This window comes from Danio rerio, chromosome 4 (assembly GCF_052040795.2).
Source record: "Danio rerio strain M-AB ecotype USA chromosome 4, GRCz13ab, whole genome shotgun sequence".
Lineage (NCBI taxonomy): Eukaryota > Metazoa > Chordata > Actinopteri > Cypriniformes > Danionidae > Danio > Danio rerio.
The window spans coordinates 4,156,239-4,167,958 of record NC_141024.2 but is presented as its reverse complement, the minus strand read 5'-3'; the positions used below and the strand labels follow the sequence as shown (position 1 = coordinate 4,167,958).

Below are 11,720 nucleotides of genomic sequence, written 5' to 3'. Positions count from 1 at the left end.
AATCTGATTATCATATGTACAGTGCTTTATTCTTCATGTCACTTTATATCTAACAGTAGCTCCACAGCGCCTTTCCAGTTCATCTGTTTTGCAAACTCCATTCCATAATTCAGACATGATTTAAATACATTATTTCCTTCAGTGCAGTTCACAATCAAACAACCTGCTCACCAGGTAAGAAGCTTTAAGATCTCAGCTTTATATTCATTATTACTATTTATATTATATTATACCAACACTGTGTTTTGATTACTTTGGGTTATAGATGACTTAAACATGCTTAGACTGATCTGCAAATGATCACAGCACATCTATTACTGCAATTATTGATTTATAGTTTTTGTTTTAATAAAATTATCACATTTAAACTTGAAGACTCTGACTGACTGGATCTCATTCGATTAATTATTTGCATCAGCACTGTTTACTTTAGTTATTATGAGCATGTTCATGTGAATTTTCCATAGAGAGATTGAGGAAGTGTCTGAATTCAAATGTGTGTTTGAGTCTCCTCTTACTGCAGTCGTCTACTCTCACCTACAGTTCAGACCAGGAGACGATCAGAAGAGATCAGCTGCTCACCAGGTAAGACTTTTATACCCTTTACTACAATCAAGCTGATAAGATCAGTCTAAGATAGGATTTTAAATAAGTAAATAACTAGAACACTTGAATATTTACTGAAGCAATTCTGTCTGAAAATGCAAACCCCTTTACTATATTTTAGATTTGATTATTAAACTGTTTTTGCTTCAAGGGCTAGTTCACCATAAAATATAAATGTAAATGTACTCACCCTCAAGTGGGTGCAAACTTGTTTGAGTTTCTTTTAAACATAGATAAAATGGTCACACTTTACAATAGCTGTGTTAGTTATTGTTAGTTAATGCATTTACTAACATAATTAAACAATAAACAAAACAATTATTACAGAATTTGTTCATGTTAAGTAACATCAGTAAATGAAAATGGTTGTTCGATGTTAGCATTATCTAATGTTAACAAGTATGCATTTGGATGTTAATAATGCATTAGTAAATGTTGAACTATCATTACCAAATGCTCTACAAATATTGTTCGTCATTGGTTTATGCTAGCAAATACTTTAATGAATGAAACATTATTGTAAAATGTGACCAAAAAATATTTAAAGAACGCGGAAAACCTGCAGCCTTTGACTTCCATAGTGTGAAAAATACTGAGTCAATGGCAATCAGTGTTCAACATTTATAAAAATATCTTCTTTTGTGTTCAACAGAAACTTAAACAGGTTTAGCATTTATTAATTTATTATTGAAAACAGAAGAATGTGTATGATTTGCCTTTGTCTTTTATTCAGTGGTTGCTGAAACTGATGTTGATGATGTTTCTGTATGTGTTTCTCCTCATCTGTGGTGAGTTTGACACTTTGATCATATTTGCAGAGACACAGAGCAATGAAATGTTTAGCATTAGTTTGATCAATTCAGTAAATAAAGGGAAATCTTTGTTGTGTTTTTGTACTGTAACAGAAAAATAGAGAAACTATGAAATGTATCAGTCATAATTTTAAGACAAAAATCATAGAAGTATTTTAGTCAAAGTGTAAAAATTGTGCAATGGCATAAATAACAAAATCAGTTACAGCCGGAACAGTCATTACTACAGTAAATCATAACACTTCATGTTTTTACTGTAGGTGAGAGATGTAAAATGCAGAATCTTTTTTTTTTTTTTTTGCAAATCCTATCTTAATATTGTTTTACATCAAAGACATGAAATATTTATTGATTAAAACAAACTAAATATCTGTACATTGAGTGTTGAAAAGGAATTGAGTGAACATTGTCATTTCCAGTTCCTAATAACTATAAAAGACATTCATATGATACAATCTGATGATCAAAAGTGTCATTATAAGTCATTTCACTGTTTCAAGTCAAAGTGTCATTTCAGAGAAGATGTTGATGTTGTGTTTCTGAAATGTGGATTTTTCTCTTCAGCTTTTCCTCCTTCAGCTGCTGAAGGTCGACTGAGACAATTCTACATGCTGAACCAGAAGACTATCAATACATCTGCTGCTCAGAGTTTATGCAGAGTAAACTACACTGACCTCGTCACAGTTTATGACCAACAAGACAATATTAAACTACTGCAACTGATCAAGAACAGCAGCTCTTCAGTTGGCTGGATTGGTGCTTCTAGAGGAAACTACAGTCTGAAATGGTCAAATGGTGATGATGTTTCATACAGCAGATATTCTCCAAATTATTCTGATCAAACACACTGTGCTGCTATGAATGCTACTGGAGATTGGGAATCTGTCTTATGCAATGAGACAAAACACTTCATGTGCTATGAACAAGGTAATAAATACCAGTTTATAAATATTAAATGTAATTAAATGAAACAAAAACTCTTAATTCATCCACACAGAAGCTGGAGGATCATCATACATACACTCATTAATCCTTCAACCAAACAGCTGGTTTGATGCTCAGCTTTACTGCAGAGAGAATCACACTGATTTAGTCTCTATCAGAAATGAGGAGGAAAATACCCTGGTGATGAACAATGGAAATCAGAGTAATACTTCTTTCTGGATCGGCCTGCTGAATGACAGTGTGGACTGGAGAGATGGAGGACGATCTGCTTACAGAAACTGGCGTGAGAAGACTAATCACAGCATGAGTTATGTTGCCATACAGTCTGCTGATGGGCGATGGTTCAAAGCTAGCGCTGGGAACTTCTATCCTCTGTGCTACAGTAAGAAGACACACACAACAGCTGTAAAACTCAATTAATTTCCATTTTCTCTTCACATGTCATTATAATCTGCTGTATTTGACTAGTTTTGGATGTCTGTTGTTGTCAGAGAGCTTCATTCATGTGAGTCTTGCTGAAATGTCCTGGGAAGATGCTATGAATTACTGCAGCTCTCAGTTTTCTGGAGCTCTGTGTCTGGAGTCTGAGAACGATCAGACAGAAACGCAGCGAGAGTTAAACAGAAATAATATCTCTGCTCCAGTTTGGGTGGGTCTCAGACAGAGCTGTCCTTTCGGATTCTGGATGTGGATCAATGGTCTTCAAGTGGGAAACTGGACAAACTGGAGAGGAGGAAAGGCTCCTGAAGCTGCGCTTTCTCAACACTGCGCTGCCATGGAGAAGGTGAACGGACGATACACACTGACTGATAAAGACTGCAGGTCTACATTCAGAGTTGTGTGTGAGAAAAACTAGTGAACACAAATACACAGAGTAGATCCTGGACCAACCAATCAGATTTCAGCTTAAACATAAATATATGATTATAAGGGTTAGTGGTTTCTACACTTAATATTTAGCTATTCTTGATATTGTGTTTTTATGATTAGACGTTTAGTAGGTTTTTGGACATAAATGCAGATTGAAATATATTGATCTACAAACATTTCTTTGGCAGGATCACTGTCAGGGGAACTAATATATCATGTATAACTAGTTATCTTTGCTGTAGTTTTGTTCATCTCTGATCTCTTGTATTATTGGTTGTGATTTCTATAAGTCGTGTGTGTAGTTTGATGCTTTCAGTCAATATCACTTTTGTGTCAAGTAGTCAAACGCAACTCAATAAACATTGTTCTGGAATCCACTGGAATCTGTCGTTAATGTCTGTGAATTATTAATCTGATTATTATATGTACAGTGCTTTATTCTTCATGTCACTTTATATCTAACAGTAGCTCCACAGCGCCTTTCCAGTTCATCTGTTTTGCAAACTGACCATCCCATAATTCAGACATGATTTAAATACAATATTTCCTTCAGTGCAGTTCACAATCAAACAGTTTTATTGTCTCTTCACTGGCTCCCAGTCCAATTTAGAATTCAATATAAGTTATTGCTTCCAGTTTTTAAAAGTTTGAATGGTCTGGCACCGACTTACATTTCTGAGCTTCTTCACTGGCACACTTCATTGAGGCCAATCAGGTCTGAAAACACATTTCAGCTAGTTGTCCCCAAAACGCGGTTGAAATCGAGAGTTGACAGGGCTTTTTCTGCTGCAGCCCCCCGACTGTGGAATGGTCTGCCTTTACAGATCCGGTCATGTTCTTCACTTGGTGCTTTTAAGTCTCATCTAAAAAAATCACCTTCTGTCTCTTGCCTTTGATTGTAATTAATTTAATTTTAATCTGTTTTATATATTTTGCACAATTTTTATATATAGGTATAGATTTTGTATGCTGGTCGTTTTGTAAAGCACTTTGGTCAACATCTGTTGTTTTTAAATGTGCTCTATAAATAAAGCAAACAAACAAACAAACAAACAAACAAACAAACAAACAAACAAACAAACAAACAACCTGCTAACCAGGTAAGAAGCTTTATGATCTCAGCTTTATATTCTTTATTACTATGTAGATTATAATATACCAACACTGTGTTTTGATCATTTTGGGTTATAGATGACTTCAACATTCTTAGATTGATCTGCAAATGATCACAGCACATCTATTACTGCAATTATTGATTTATAGTTTTGTTCAAATAAAATGATCACATTTAAACTTGAGGACTCTGACTGACTGGATCTCACCTAATCAATTATTTGCATCAGCACTGTTTATCTTTGGTTATTGTGAGCATGTTCATGTGAATTTTCCATAGAGAGATTGAGGAAGTGTCTGAATTCAAATGTGTGTTTGAGTCTCCTCTTACTGCAGTCGTCTACTCTCACCTACAGTTCAGACCAGGAGACGATCAGAAGAGATCAGCTGCTAACCAGGTAATAGTTTTATACCTTTTACTACAATCAAGCTGATAAAATCAGTCCAAGATAATATTTTAAGTAAGTAAATAACTAGAGTACTTGAATATTTACTGAAGCAATTCTGTCTGAAAATGCAAACCCCTTTACTATATTTTAGATTTGATTATTAAACTGTTTTTGCTTATAGAGATAGTTCACTCTAAATATAAATGTACTCACCCTTAAGTGGCTGCAAACTTGTTTGAGTTTCTTGTGAACATAAATAAATGTGTCACACTTTACAATAATGTTGTATTAGTTAATTTTAGTTAATGTATTTACTAACATGAATAAACAATGAGCAATACATTTATTACAGAATTTGTTCTTGTTAGTTTACATTGGTAAAAGAAAATACAGTTGTTCATTGTTAGTTTTTTAACTCACGGTGCATTAACTAATGTTAACAAGCATGCATGTGGATGTTAACAATGCATTAGTAAATATTGAACTATTAATAAATGCGGTATAAGTATTTTTTATTATTAGTTTATGCTAGTAAATACATTAACTATTAAAACCTTAATGTAAAGTGTGACCAAATAATTTTTGGAGAATGCTGGAAACCTGCAGCCATTGACTTCCATAGTGGGAAAAACAAATACTGAGTCGATGGCAATCAGTGTTCAACATTTTTAAAAATATCTTCTTTTGTGTTCGACAGAAACTCGAACAGGTTTGCACATTATTAATTTATTATTGAAAACAGAAGAATGTGTGTTATTTGCCTTGTCTTTTATTCAGTGGTTGCTGAAACTGATGTTGATGATGTTTCTGCATGTGTTTCTCCTCATCTGTGGTGAGTTTGACACTTTGATCATATTTGCAGAGACACAGAGCAATGAAATGTTCAGCATTATTTTGATCAATTCAGTAAATAAATGGAAATCTTTCTTGTGTTTTTGCACTGTAACAGAAAAATAGAGAAACTATGAAATGTATCAGTCTTGTAAGATTAAGACAAAAATCAAATAAGTATTTTACTAAAGTGTAAAAGCTGTGCAACTGCATTAACAACAAAAACAATTATAGCCGGAACAGTCATTACTACAATAAATCATAACACTTCATGATTTTACTGTAGGTGAGAGATGTAAAATGCAGAATCATATTTTTTGGTAAATCATATCATAATATTGTTTTACATCAAAGACATGAATAATTTATTGATTAAACAAACTAAATATCTGCACATTGAGTGTTGAAAAGGAATTGAGTGAACATTATCAATTCCAGTTCCTCATAACTATAAATGACATTCATATGATACAATCTGATGATCAAAAGTGTCATTAAAAGTCATTTCACAGTTTCAAGTCAAAGTGTAATTACAGTAAAGATGTTGATGTTGTGTTTCTAAATGTGGATTTTTCTCTTCAGCTTTTCCTCCTTCAGCTGCTGAAGGCCGACTGAGACAGTTCTACATACTGAAGCAGAAGATTAACAATGGATCTGCTGCTCAGAGTTTATGCAGAGTAAACTACACTGACCTCGTCACAGTTTATGACCAACAAGACAATAATAAACTACTGCAACTGATGAAGAACAGCGGCTCTCCAGTTGGCTGGATTGGTGCTTATAGAGGAAACTACAGTCTGAAATGGTCAAATGGTGATGATGTTTCATACAGCAGATATTCTCCAAGCTATTCTGATCAAACACGCTGTGCTGCTATGAGTGCTAGTGGAGATTGGGAATCTATCCTGTGTAGTGAGACAAAACCCTTCATGTGCTATGAACAAGGTAATAAATATCAGCTTATCAAAATTTCAGTGTAATTACATAACATAAACTCTTCCTTCATCCACACAGAAGCTGGAGGATCATCATACATCTACTCGTTAATCCTTCAACCAAAGAGCTGGTCTGATGCTCAGCTTTACTGCAGAGAGAATCACACTGATTTAGTCTCTATCAGAAATGAGCAGGAAAATACCCTACTGATGAACAGAGAAAATCAGAGTAATACTCCTTTCTGGATCGGCCTGCTGGATGACAGTGTGGACTGGAGAGATGGAGGACGATCTGCTTACAGAAACTGGAGTCCAATCACTAATCAGAGCAGACCTAATGCTTACATGAGTATTGCTGATGGGCGATGGATGAAAGCTGATGCTGGGCAGTATTATTCTCTGTGCTACAGTAAGAAGACACACACAACAGCTCTAAAACTCAATTAATTCCCATTTTACCCTCACATGTCATTCTAATCTGCTGTATTTGACTAGTTTTGGATGTTTGTTGTTGTCAGAGAGCTTCATTCATGTGAGTCCTGCTGAAATGTCCTGGGAAGATGCTATGAATTACTGCAGCTCTCAGTTTTCTGGAGCTCTGTGTCTGGAGTCTGAGAACGATCAGACAGAAACGCAGCGAGAGTTAAACAGAAATAATATCTCTGCTCCAGTTTGGGTGGGTCTCAGACAAAGCTGTCCTTTTGGATTCTGGATGTGGATCAATGGTCTTGAAGTGGGAAACTGGACAAACTGGAAAGGAGGAAAGGCTCCTGAAGCTGCACTTTCTCAACACTGCGCTGCCATGGAGAAGGTGAACGGACGATACACACTGACTGATAAAGACTGCAGGTCTACATTCAGAGTTGTGTGTGAGAAAAACTAGTAAACACAAATTCACAGAGTAGATCCTGGATCAACCAATCAGATTTCAGGTTAAATATAAATGTATGATTACAAGAGTTAGTGGTTTCTACACTTAATATTTTAGCTATTGTTGATATTGAGCATTTATTATTAGGTTTAGTAGGTTTTTGAACATGATTGCTGATTGAAATATATTGATCTACAAACATTTCTTTAGCAGGATCACTGTCAGAGTAACTATATATCATGTATAACTAGTTATCTTTGCTGTAGTTTTGTTCATCTCTGATCTCCTGTATTATTGGTTGTGATTTCTATAAGTCGTGTGTGTAGTTTGATGCTTTTAGTCAATATCACTGTAGTTTCAAGTTGTCAAACGCAACTCAATAAACATTGTTCTGGAATCCACTGGGATCTGTCTTTATTTTCTGTGAATTATTAATCTGATTATCATATGTACAGTGCATTATGCTTCATGTCACTTTATATATAACAGTAGCTCCACAGCGCCTTTCCAGTTCAGCTGTTTTGCAAACTCCATCCCATAATTCAGACATGATTTAAATACATTATTTCCTTCAGTGCAGTTCACAATCAAACAACCTGCTCACCAGGTAAGAAGATTTATGATCTCGGCTTTATATTCATTATTACTACGTAGATTATAATATACCAACACTGTGTTTTGATTATTTTGGGTTATAGATGACTTCAACAATCTTAGACTGATCTGCAAATGATCACAGCACATCTATTACTGCCATTATTGATTTATAGTTTTTGTTTTAATAAAATGATCACATTTTAAACTTGAGGACTCTGACTGACTGGATCTCATTCGATCAATTATTTGCATCAGCACTGTTTATCTTTAGTTAATATGAGCATGTTCATGTGAATTTTCCATAGAGCAATTGAGGAAGTGTCTGAATTCAAATGTGTGTTTGAGTCTCCTCTTACTGCAGTCGTCTACTCTCACCTACAGTTCAGACCAGGAGACGATCAGAAGAGATCAGCTGCTCACCAGGTAAGACTTTAATAGCTTTTTATTACAATCAAGCTGATAAAAACAGTCTAAGATAGTAATTTAAATAAGAAAATAGATAGAGCCCTTAAATATTTACTGATGTAATTCTGTCTGAAAATGCAAACCCCTTTACTAAAGTTTAGATTTGATTATTAAACTGTGTTGCTTAAAGAGATAGTTCACTCTAAATATAAATGTACTCACCCTTAAGTGGCTGCCAACTTGTTTGATTTTCTTTTGAACATGACTAAATTGGTAACACTTTACAATAATGTTGTATTAGTTATTGTTAGTTAATGCATTTACTAACATGATTAAACAATGAACAATACAATTATTACAGAATTTGTTCATGTTAGCTAACATCAGTAAATGAAAATGGTTGTTCGATGTTAGTTCGTTAATGTACGGTGCATTATCTAATGCTAACAAGTATGCATTTGGATGTTAATAATGCTTTAGGAAATGATTAACTATAGTTATTAAATGCTCTATAAACATTTTTAATTATTAGTTCATTTTAGTAAATACATAAACTAATGAAACCTTAATGTAAAATGGGACCAAATCATTTTTGGAGAACACTGAAAACCTGCAGCCATTGACTTCCATGGTCGGGAAAATAAATACTGAGTCAGTGGCAATCAGTGTTCAACATTTAAAAATATTTTCTTTTGGGTTCGACAGAAACTCGAACAGGTTGGAATTAATTAGTTTATTACTGAAAACAGAAGTATGTGTATGATTTGCCATGTCTTTTTCAGTGGTTGCTCAAACTGATGTTGATGATGTTTCTGCATGTGTTTCTCCTCATCTGTGGTGAGTTTGACACTTTGATCATATTTGCAGAGACACAGAGCAATCAAATGTTTAGCAATATTTTGATCAATTCAGTAAATAAATGGAAATCTTTGCTGTGTTTTCGCACTGTAACAGAAAAATAGAGAAACTATGAAATGTATCAGTCTTGTATAATTTTAAGACAAAAATCATAAAAGCATTTTACTCAAAGTGTAAAAATTGTGCAACGGCATAAACAACAAAATCATTTATAGCTAAAACAGTCATTACTACAATAAATCATAACACTTCATGTTTTTGTTGTAGGTGACAGATGTAAAATGCAGAATCATATGTTTTTGTAAAACCTATCAATATTGTTTTACATCAAAGACATGAATAATTTATTGATTAAAACAAACTAAATATCTGCACATTGAGTGTTGAAAAGGAATTGAGTGAACATTGTCAATTTCAGTTATTAATAACTATAAATGACATTCATATGATACAATCTGATGATCAAAAGTGTCATTAAAAGTCATTTCACTGTTTCAAGTCAAAGTGTAATTACAGTAAAGATGTTGATGTTGTGTTTCTAAATGTGGATTTTTCTCTTCAGCTTTTCCTCCTTCAGCTGCTGAAGGTCGACTGAGACAGTTCTACATACTGAAGCAGAAGATTAACAATGGATCTGCTGCTCAGAGTTTATGCAGAGTAAACTACACTGACCTCGTCACAGTTTATGACCAACAAGACAATATTAAACTACTGCAACTGATGAAGAACAGCAGCTCTCCTGGTAGTGGCTGGATTGGTGCTTATAGAGGAAACTACAGTCTGAAATGGTCAAATGGTGATGATGTTTCATACAGCAGATATTCTCCAAGCTATTCTGATCAAACTCGCTGTGCTGCCATGAATGCTAGTGGAGATTGGGAATCTATCCTGTGCAATGAGACAAAACCCTTCATGTGCTATGAACAAGGTAATAAATATCAGCTTATCAAAATTTCAAGTTAATTAAAATAAAACTCTTCCTTCATCCACACAGAAGCTGGAGGATCATCATACATCTACTCATTAATCACTCAAAATAAGAGCTGGTCTGATGCTCAGCTTTACTGCAGAGAGAATCACACTGATTTAGTCTCTATCAGAAATGAAGAGGAAAATACCCTGGTGATGAACAATGGAAAACAGAGTAATACTCCTTTCTGGATCGGCCTGCTGAATGACAGTGTGGACTGGAGAGATGGAGGACGATCTGCTTACAGAAACTGGCATCCAATCACTGATCAGAGCAGACCTAATGCTATCATGAGTATTGCTGATGGGCGATGGATGAAAGTTTATGCCAGTAACTTATATCCTCTGTGCTACAGTAAGACGACACACAAAAGTGTAAAATGAATTAATCCCTATTTTATCCTCACATGTCATCATAATCTGCTGTATTTGACTAGTTTTGGATGTTTGTTGTTGTCAGAGAGCTTCATTCATGTGAGTCCTGCTGAAATGTCCTGGGAAGATGCTATGAATTACTGCAGCTCTCAGTTTTCTGGAGCTCTGTGTCTGGAGTCTGAGAACGATCAGACAGAAACGCAGCGAGAGTTAAACAGAAATAATATCTCTGCTCCAGTTTGGGTGGGTCTCAGACAGAGCTGTCCTTTCGGATTCTGGATGTGGATCAATGGTCTTGAAGTGGGAAACTGGACAAACTGGAAAGAAGGAAAGGCTCCTGAAGCTGCGCTTTCTCAACACTGCGCTGCCATGGAGAAGGTGAACGGACGATACACACTGACTGATAAAGACTGCAGGTCTAAATACAGAGTTGTGTGTGAGGAAAATCATGTTCCTGGATCAACTATCCAAACAGCCAGTTTGGTTAGCAATCATGACTCATTTTAAACTTAAATGATGATTAAGCTTCTTTTTAATATTAAGCTACTGTTTAATCCTAATTCAAATATTTATGATTAGACAAATGTTTAGAGGATTTTAGACAAACTCTGATTGAAATATATTGATCTACAAACATTTCTTTGGCAGTCTCACTGTCAGGGTAACTAATATATCATGTATAACTAGTTATCTTTGCTGTAGTTTTGTTCATCTCTGATCTCCTGTATTATTGGTTGTGATTTCTATAAGTCGTGTGTGTAGTTTGATGCTTTTAGTCAATATCACTGTTGTTTCAGGTTGTCAAGCACAACTCAATAAACATTGTTCTGGAATCCACTGGGATCTGTCTTTAATGTCTGTGAACTATTAATCTGATTATCATATGTACAGTGCATTATGCTTCATGTCACTTTATATCTAATCCCATAATTCAGACATGATTTAAATACATTATTTCCTTCAGTGCAGTTCACAATCAAACAACCTGCTCACCAGGTAAGAAGATTTATGATCTCGGCTTTATATTCATTATTACTACGTAGATTATAATATACCAACACTGTGTTTTGATTATTTTGGGTTATAAATGACTTAAACATGCTTAGACTGATGAATTATTGATTTATAGTTTTTGTTTTAATAA

The 11,720-nt window shown here is 34.7% G+C and overlaps 3 protein-coding genes and 1 long non-coding RNA gene across 6 annotated transcripts in view; 3 read left to right on the top strand and 1 right to left on the bottom strand.

Moving 5' to 3' along the window:
* LOC137491389 (uncharacterized) overlaps nucleotides 1–11,720 on the bottom strand; it is a 54,408-nt gene that overhangs the window by 9,138 nt on the left and 33,550 nt on the right. The gene's annotated exons all lie outside the window — the stretch shown is intronic.
* Nucleotides 45–3,606, top strand: LOC141381522 (macrophage mannose receptor 1-like). Of its 2 annotated transcripts, XM_087247870.1 has the most exons (6): nucleotides 45–174; nucleotides 544–585; nucleotides 1,340–1,394; nucleotides 1,983–2,345; nucleotides 2,416–2,745; nucleotides 2,855–3,606. In XM_087247870.1, the coding sequence occupies exons 3-6, from the start codon at nucleotides 1,355–1,357 to the stop codon at nucleotides 3,217–3,219; spliced, it is 1,098 nt and encodes a 365-aa protein (XP_087103996.1). In that variant the 5' UTR covers nucleotides 45–174; nucleotides 544–585; nucleotides 1,340–1,354; the 3' UTR covers nucleotides 3,220–3,606. The 2 variants fall into 2 exon arrangements, with proteins under 2 accessions (XP_087103996.1, XP_087103997.1); XM_087247871.1 differs by lacking the exon at nucleotides 45–174 and having other exon boundaries at nucleotides 459–585.
* On the top strand, nucleotides 4,623–7,769 carry LOC141381558 (macrophage mannose receptor 1-like). The gene is made up of 5 exons (XM_087247891.1): nucleotides 4,623–4,744; nucleotides 5,513–5,567; nucleotides 6,149–6,511; nucleotides 6,581–6,910; nucleotides 7,020–7,769. The coding sequence occupies exons 2-5, from the start codon at nucleotides 5,528–5,530 to the stop codon at nucleotides 7,382–7,384; spliced, it is 1,098 nt and encodes a 365-aa protein (XP_087104017.1). The 5' UTR covers nucleotides 4,623–4,744; nucleotides 5,513–5,527; the 3' UTR covers nucleotides 7,385–7,769.
* LOC103910408 (macrophage mannose receptor 1-like) lies at nucleotides 7,961–11,413 on the top strand. Its single transcript, XM_087247865.1, has 6 exons — nucleotides 7,961–7,979; nucleotides 8,275–8,392; nucleotides 9,157–9,211; nucleotides 9,795–10,160; nucleotides 10,227–10,556; nucleotides 10,662–11,413. The coding sequence occupies exons 3-6, from the start codon at nucleotides 9,172–9,174 to the stop codon at nucleotides 11,081–11,083; spliced, it is 1,158 nt and encodes a 385-aa protein (XP_087103991.1). The 5' UTR covers nucleotides 7,961–7,979; nucleotides 8,275–8,392; nucleotides 9,157–9,171; the 3' UTR covers nucleotides 11,084–11,413.

What these genes read in the sequence shown, in the direction of transcription:
- LOC141381522 (XM_087247870.1), top strand. Translation starts at nt 1,355, where the DNA reads ATGTTGATGATGTTTCTGTATGTGTTTCTCCTCATCTGTG. An exon ending in TGTGTTTCTCCTCATCTGTG is followed by an intron (nt 1,395 to 1,982) that starts GTGAGTTTGACA and finishes TTTTCTCTTCAG; the next exon opens with CTTTTCCTCCTTCAGCTGCT. An exon ending in CTTCATGTGCTATGAACAAG is followed by an intron (nt 2,346 to 2,415) that starts GTAATAAATACC and finishes TCATCCACACAG; the next exon opens with AAGCTGGAGGATCATCATAC.
- LOC141381558 (XM_087247891.1), top strand. Translation starts at nt 5,528, where the DNA reads ATGTTGATGATGTTTCTGCATGTGTTTCTCCTCATCTGTG. An exon ending in TGTGTTTCTCCTCATCTGTG is followed by an intron (nt 5,568 to 6,148) that starts GTGAGTTTGACA and finishes TTTTCTCTTCAG; the next exon opens with CTTTTCCTCCTTCAGCTGCT. An exon ending in CTTCATGTGCTATGAACAAG is followed by an intron (nt 6,512 to 6,580) that starts GTAATAAATATC and finishes TCATCCACACAG; the next exon opens with AAGCTGGAGGATCATCATAC.
- LOC103910408 (XM_087247865.1), top strand. Translation starts at nt 9,172, where the DNA reads ATGTTGATGATGTTTCTGCATGTGTTTCTCCTCATCTGTG. An exon ending in CTTCATGTGCTATGAACAAG is followed by an intron (nt 10,161 to 10,226) that starts GTAATAAATATC and finishes TCATCCACACAG; the next exon opens with AAGCTGGAGGATCATCATAC. An exon ending in CTTATATCCTCTGTGCTACA is followed by an intron (nt 10,557 to 10,661) that starts GTAAGACGACAC and finishes TGTTGTTGTCAG; the next exon opens with AGAGCTTCATTCATGTGAGT.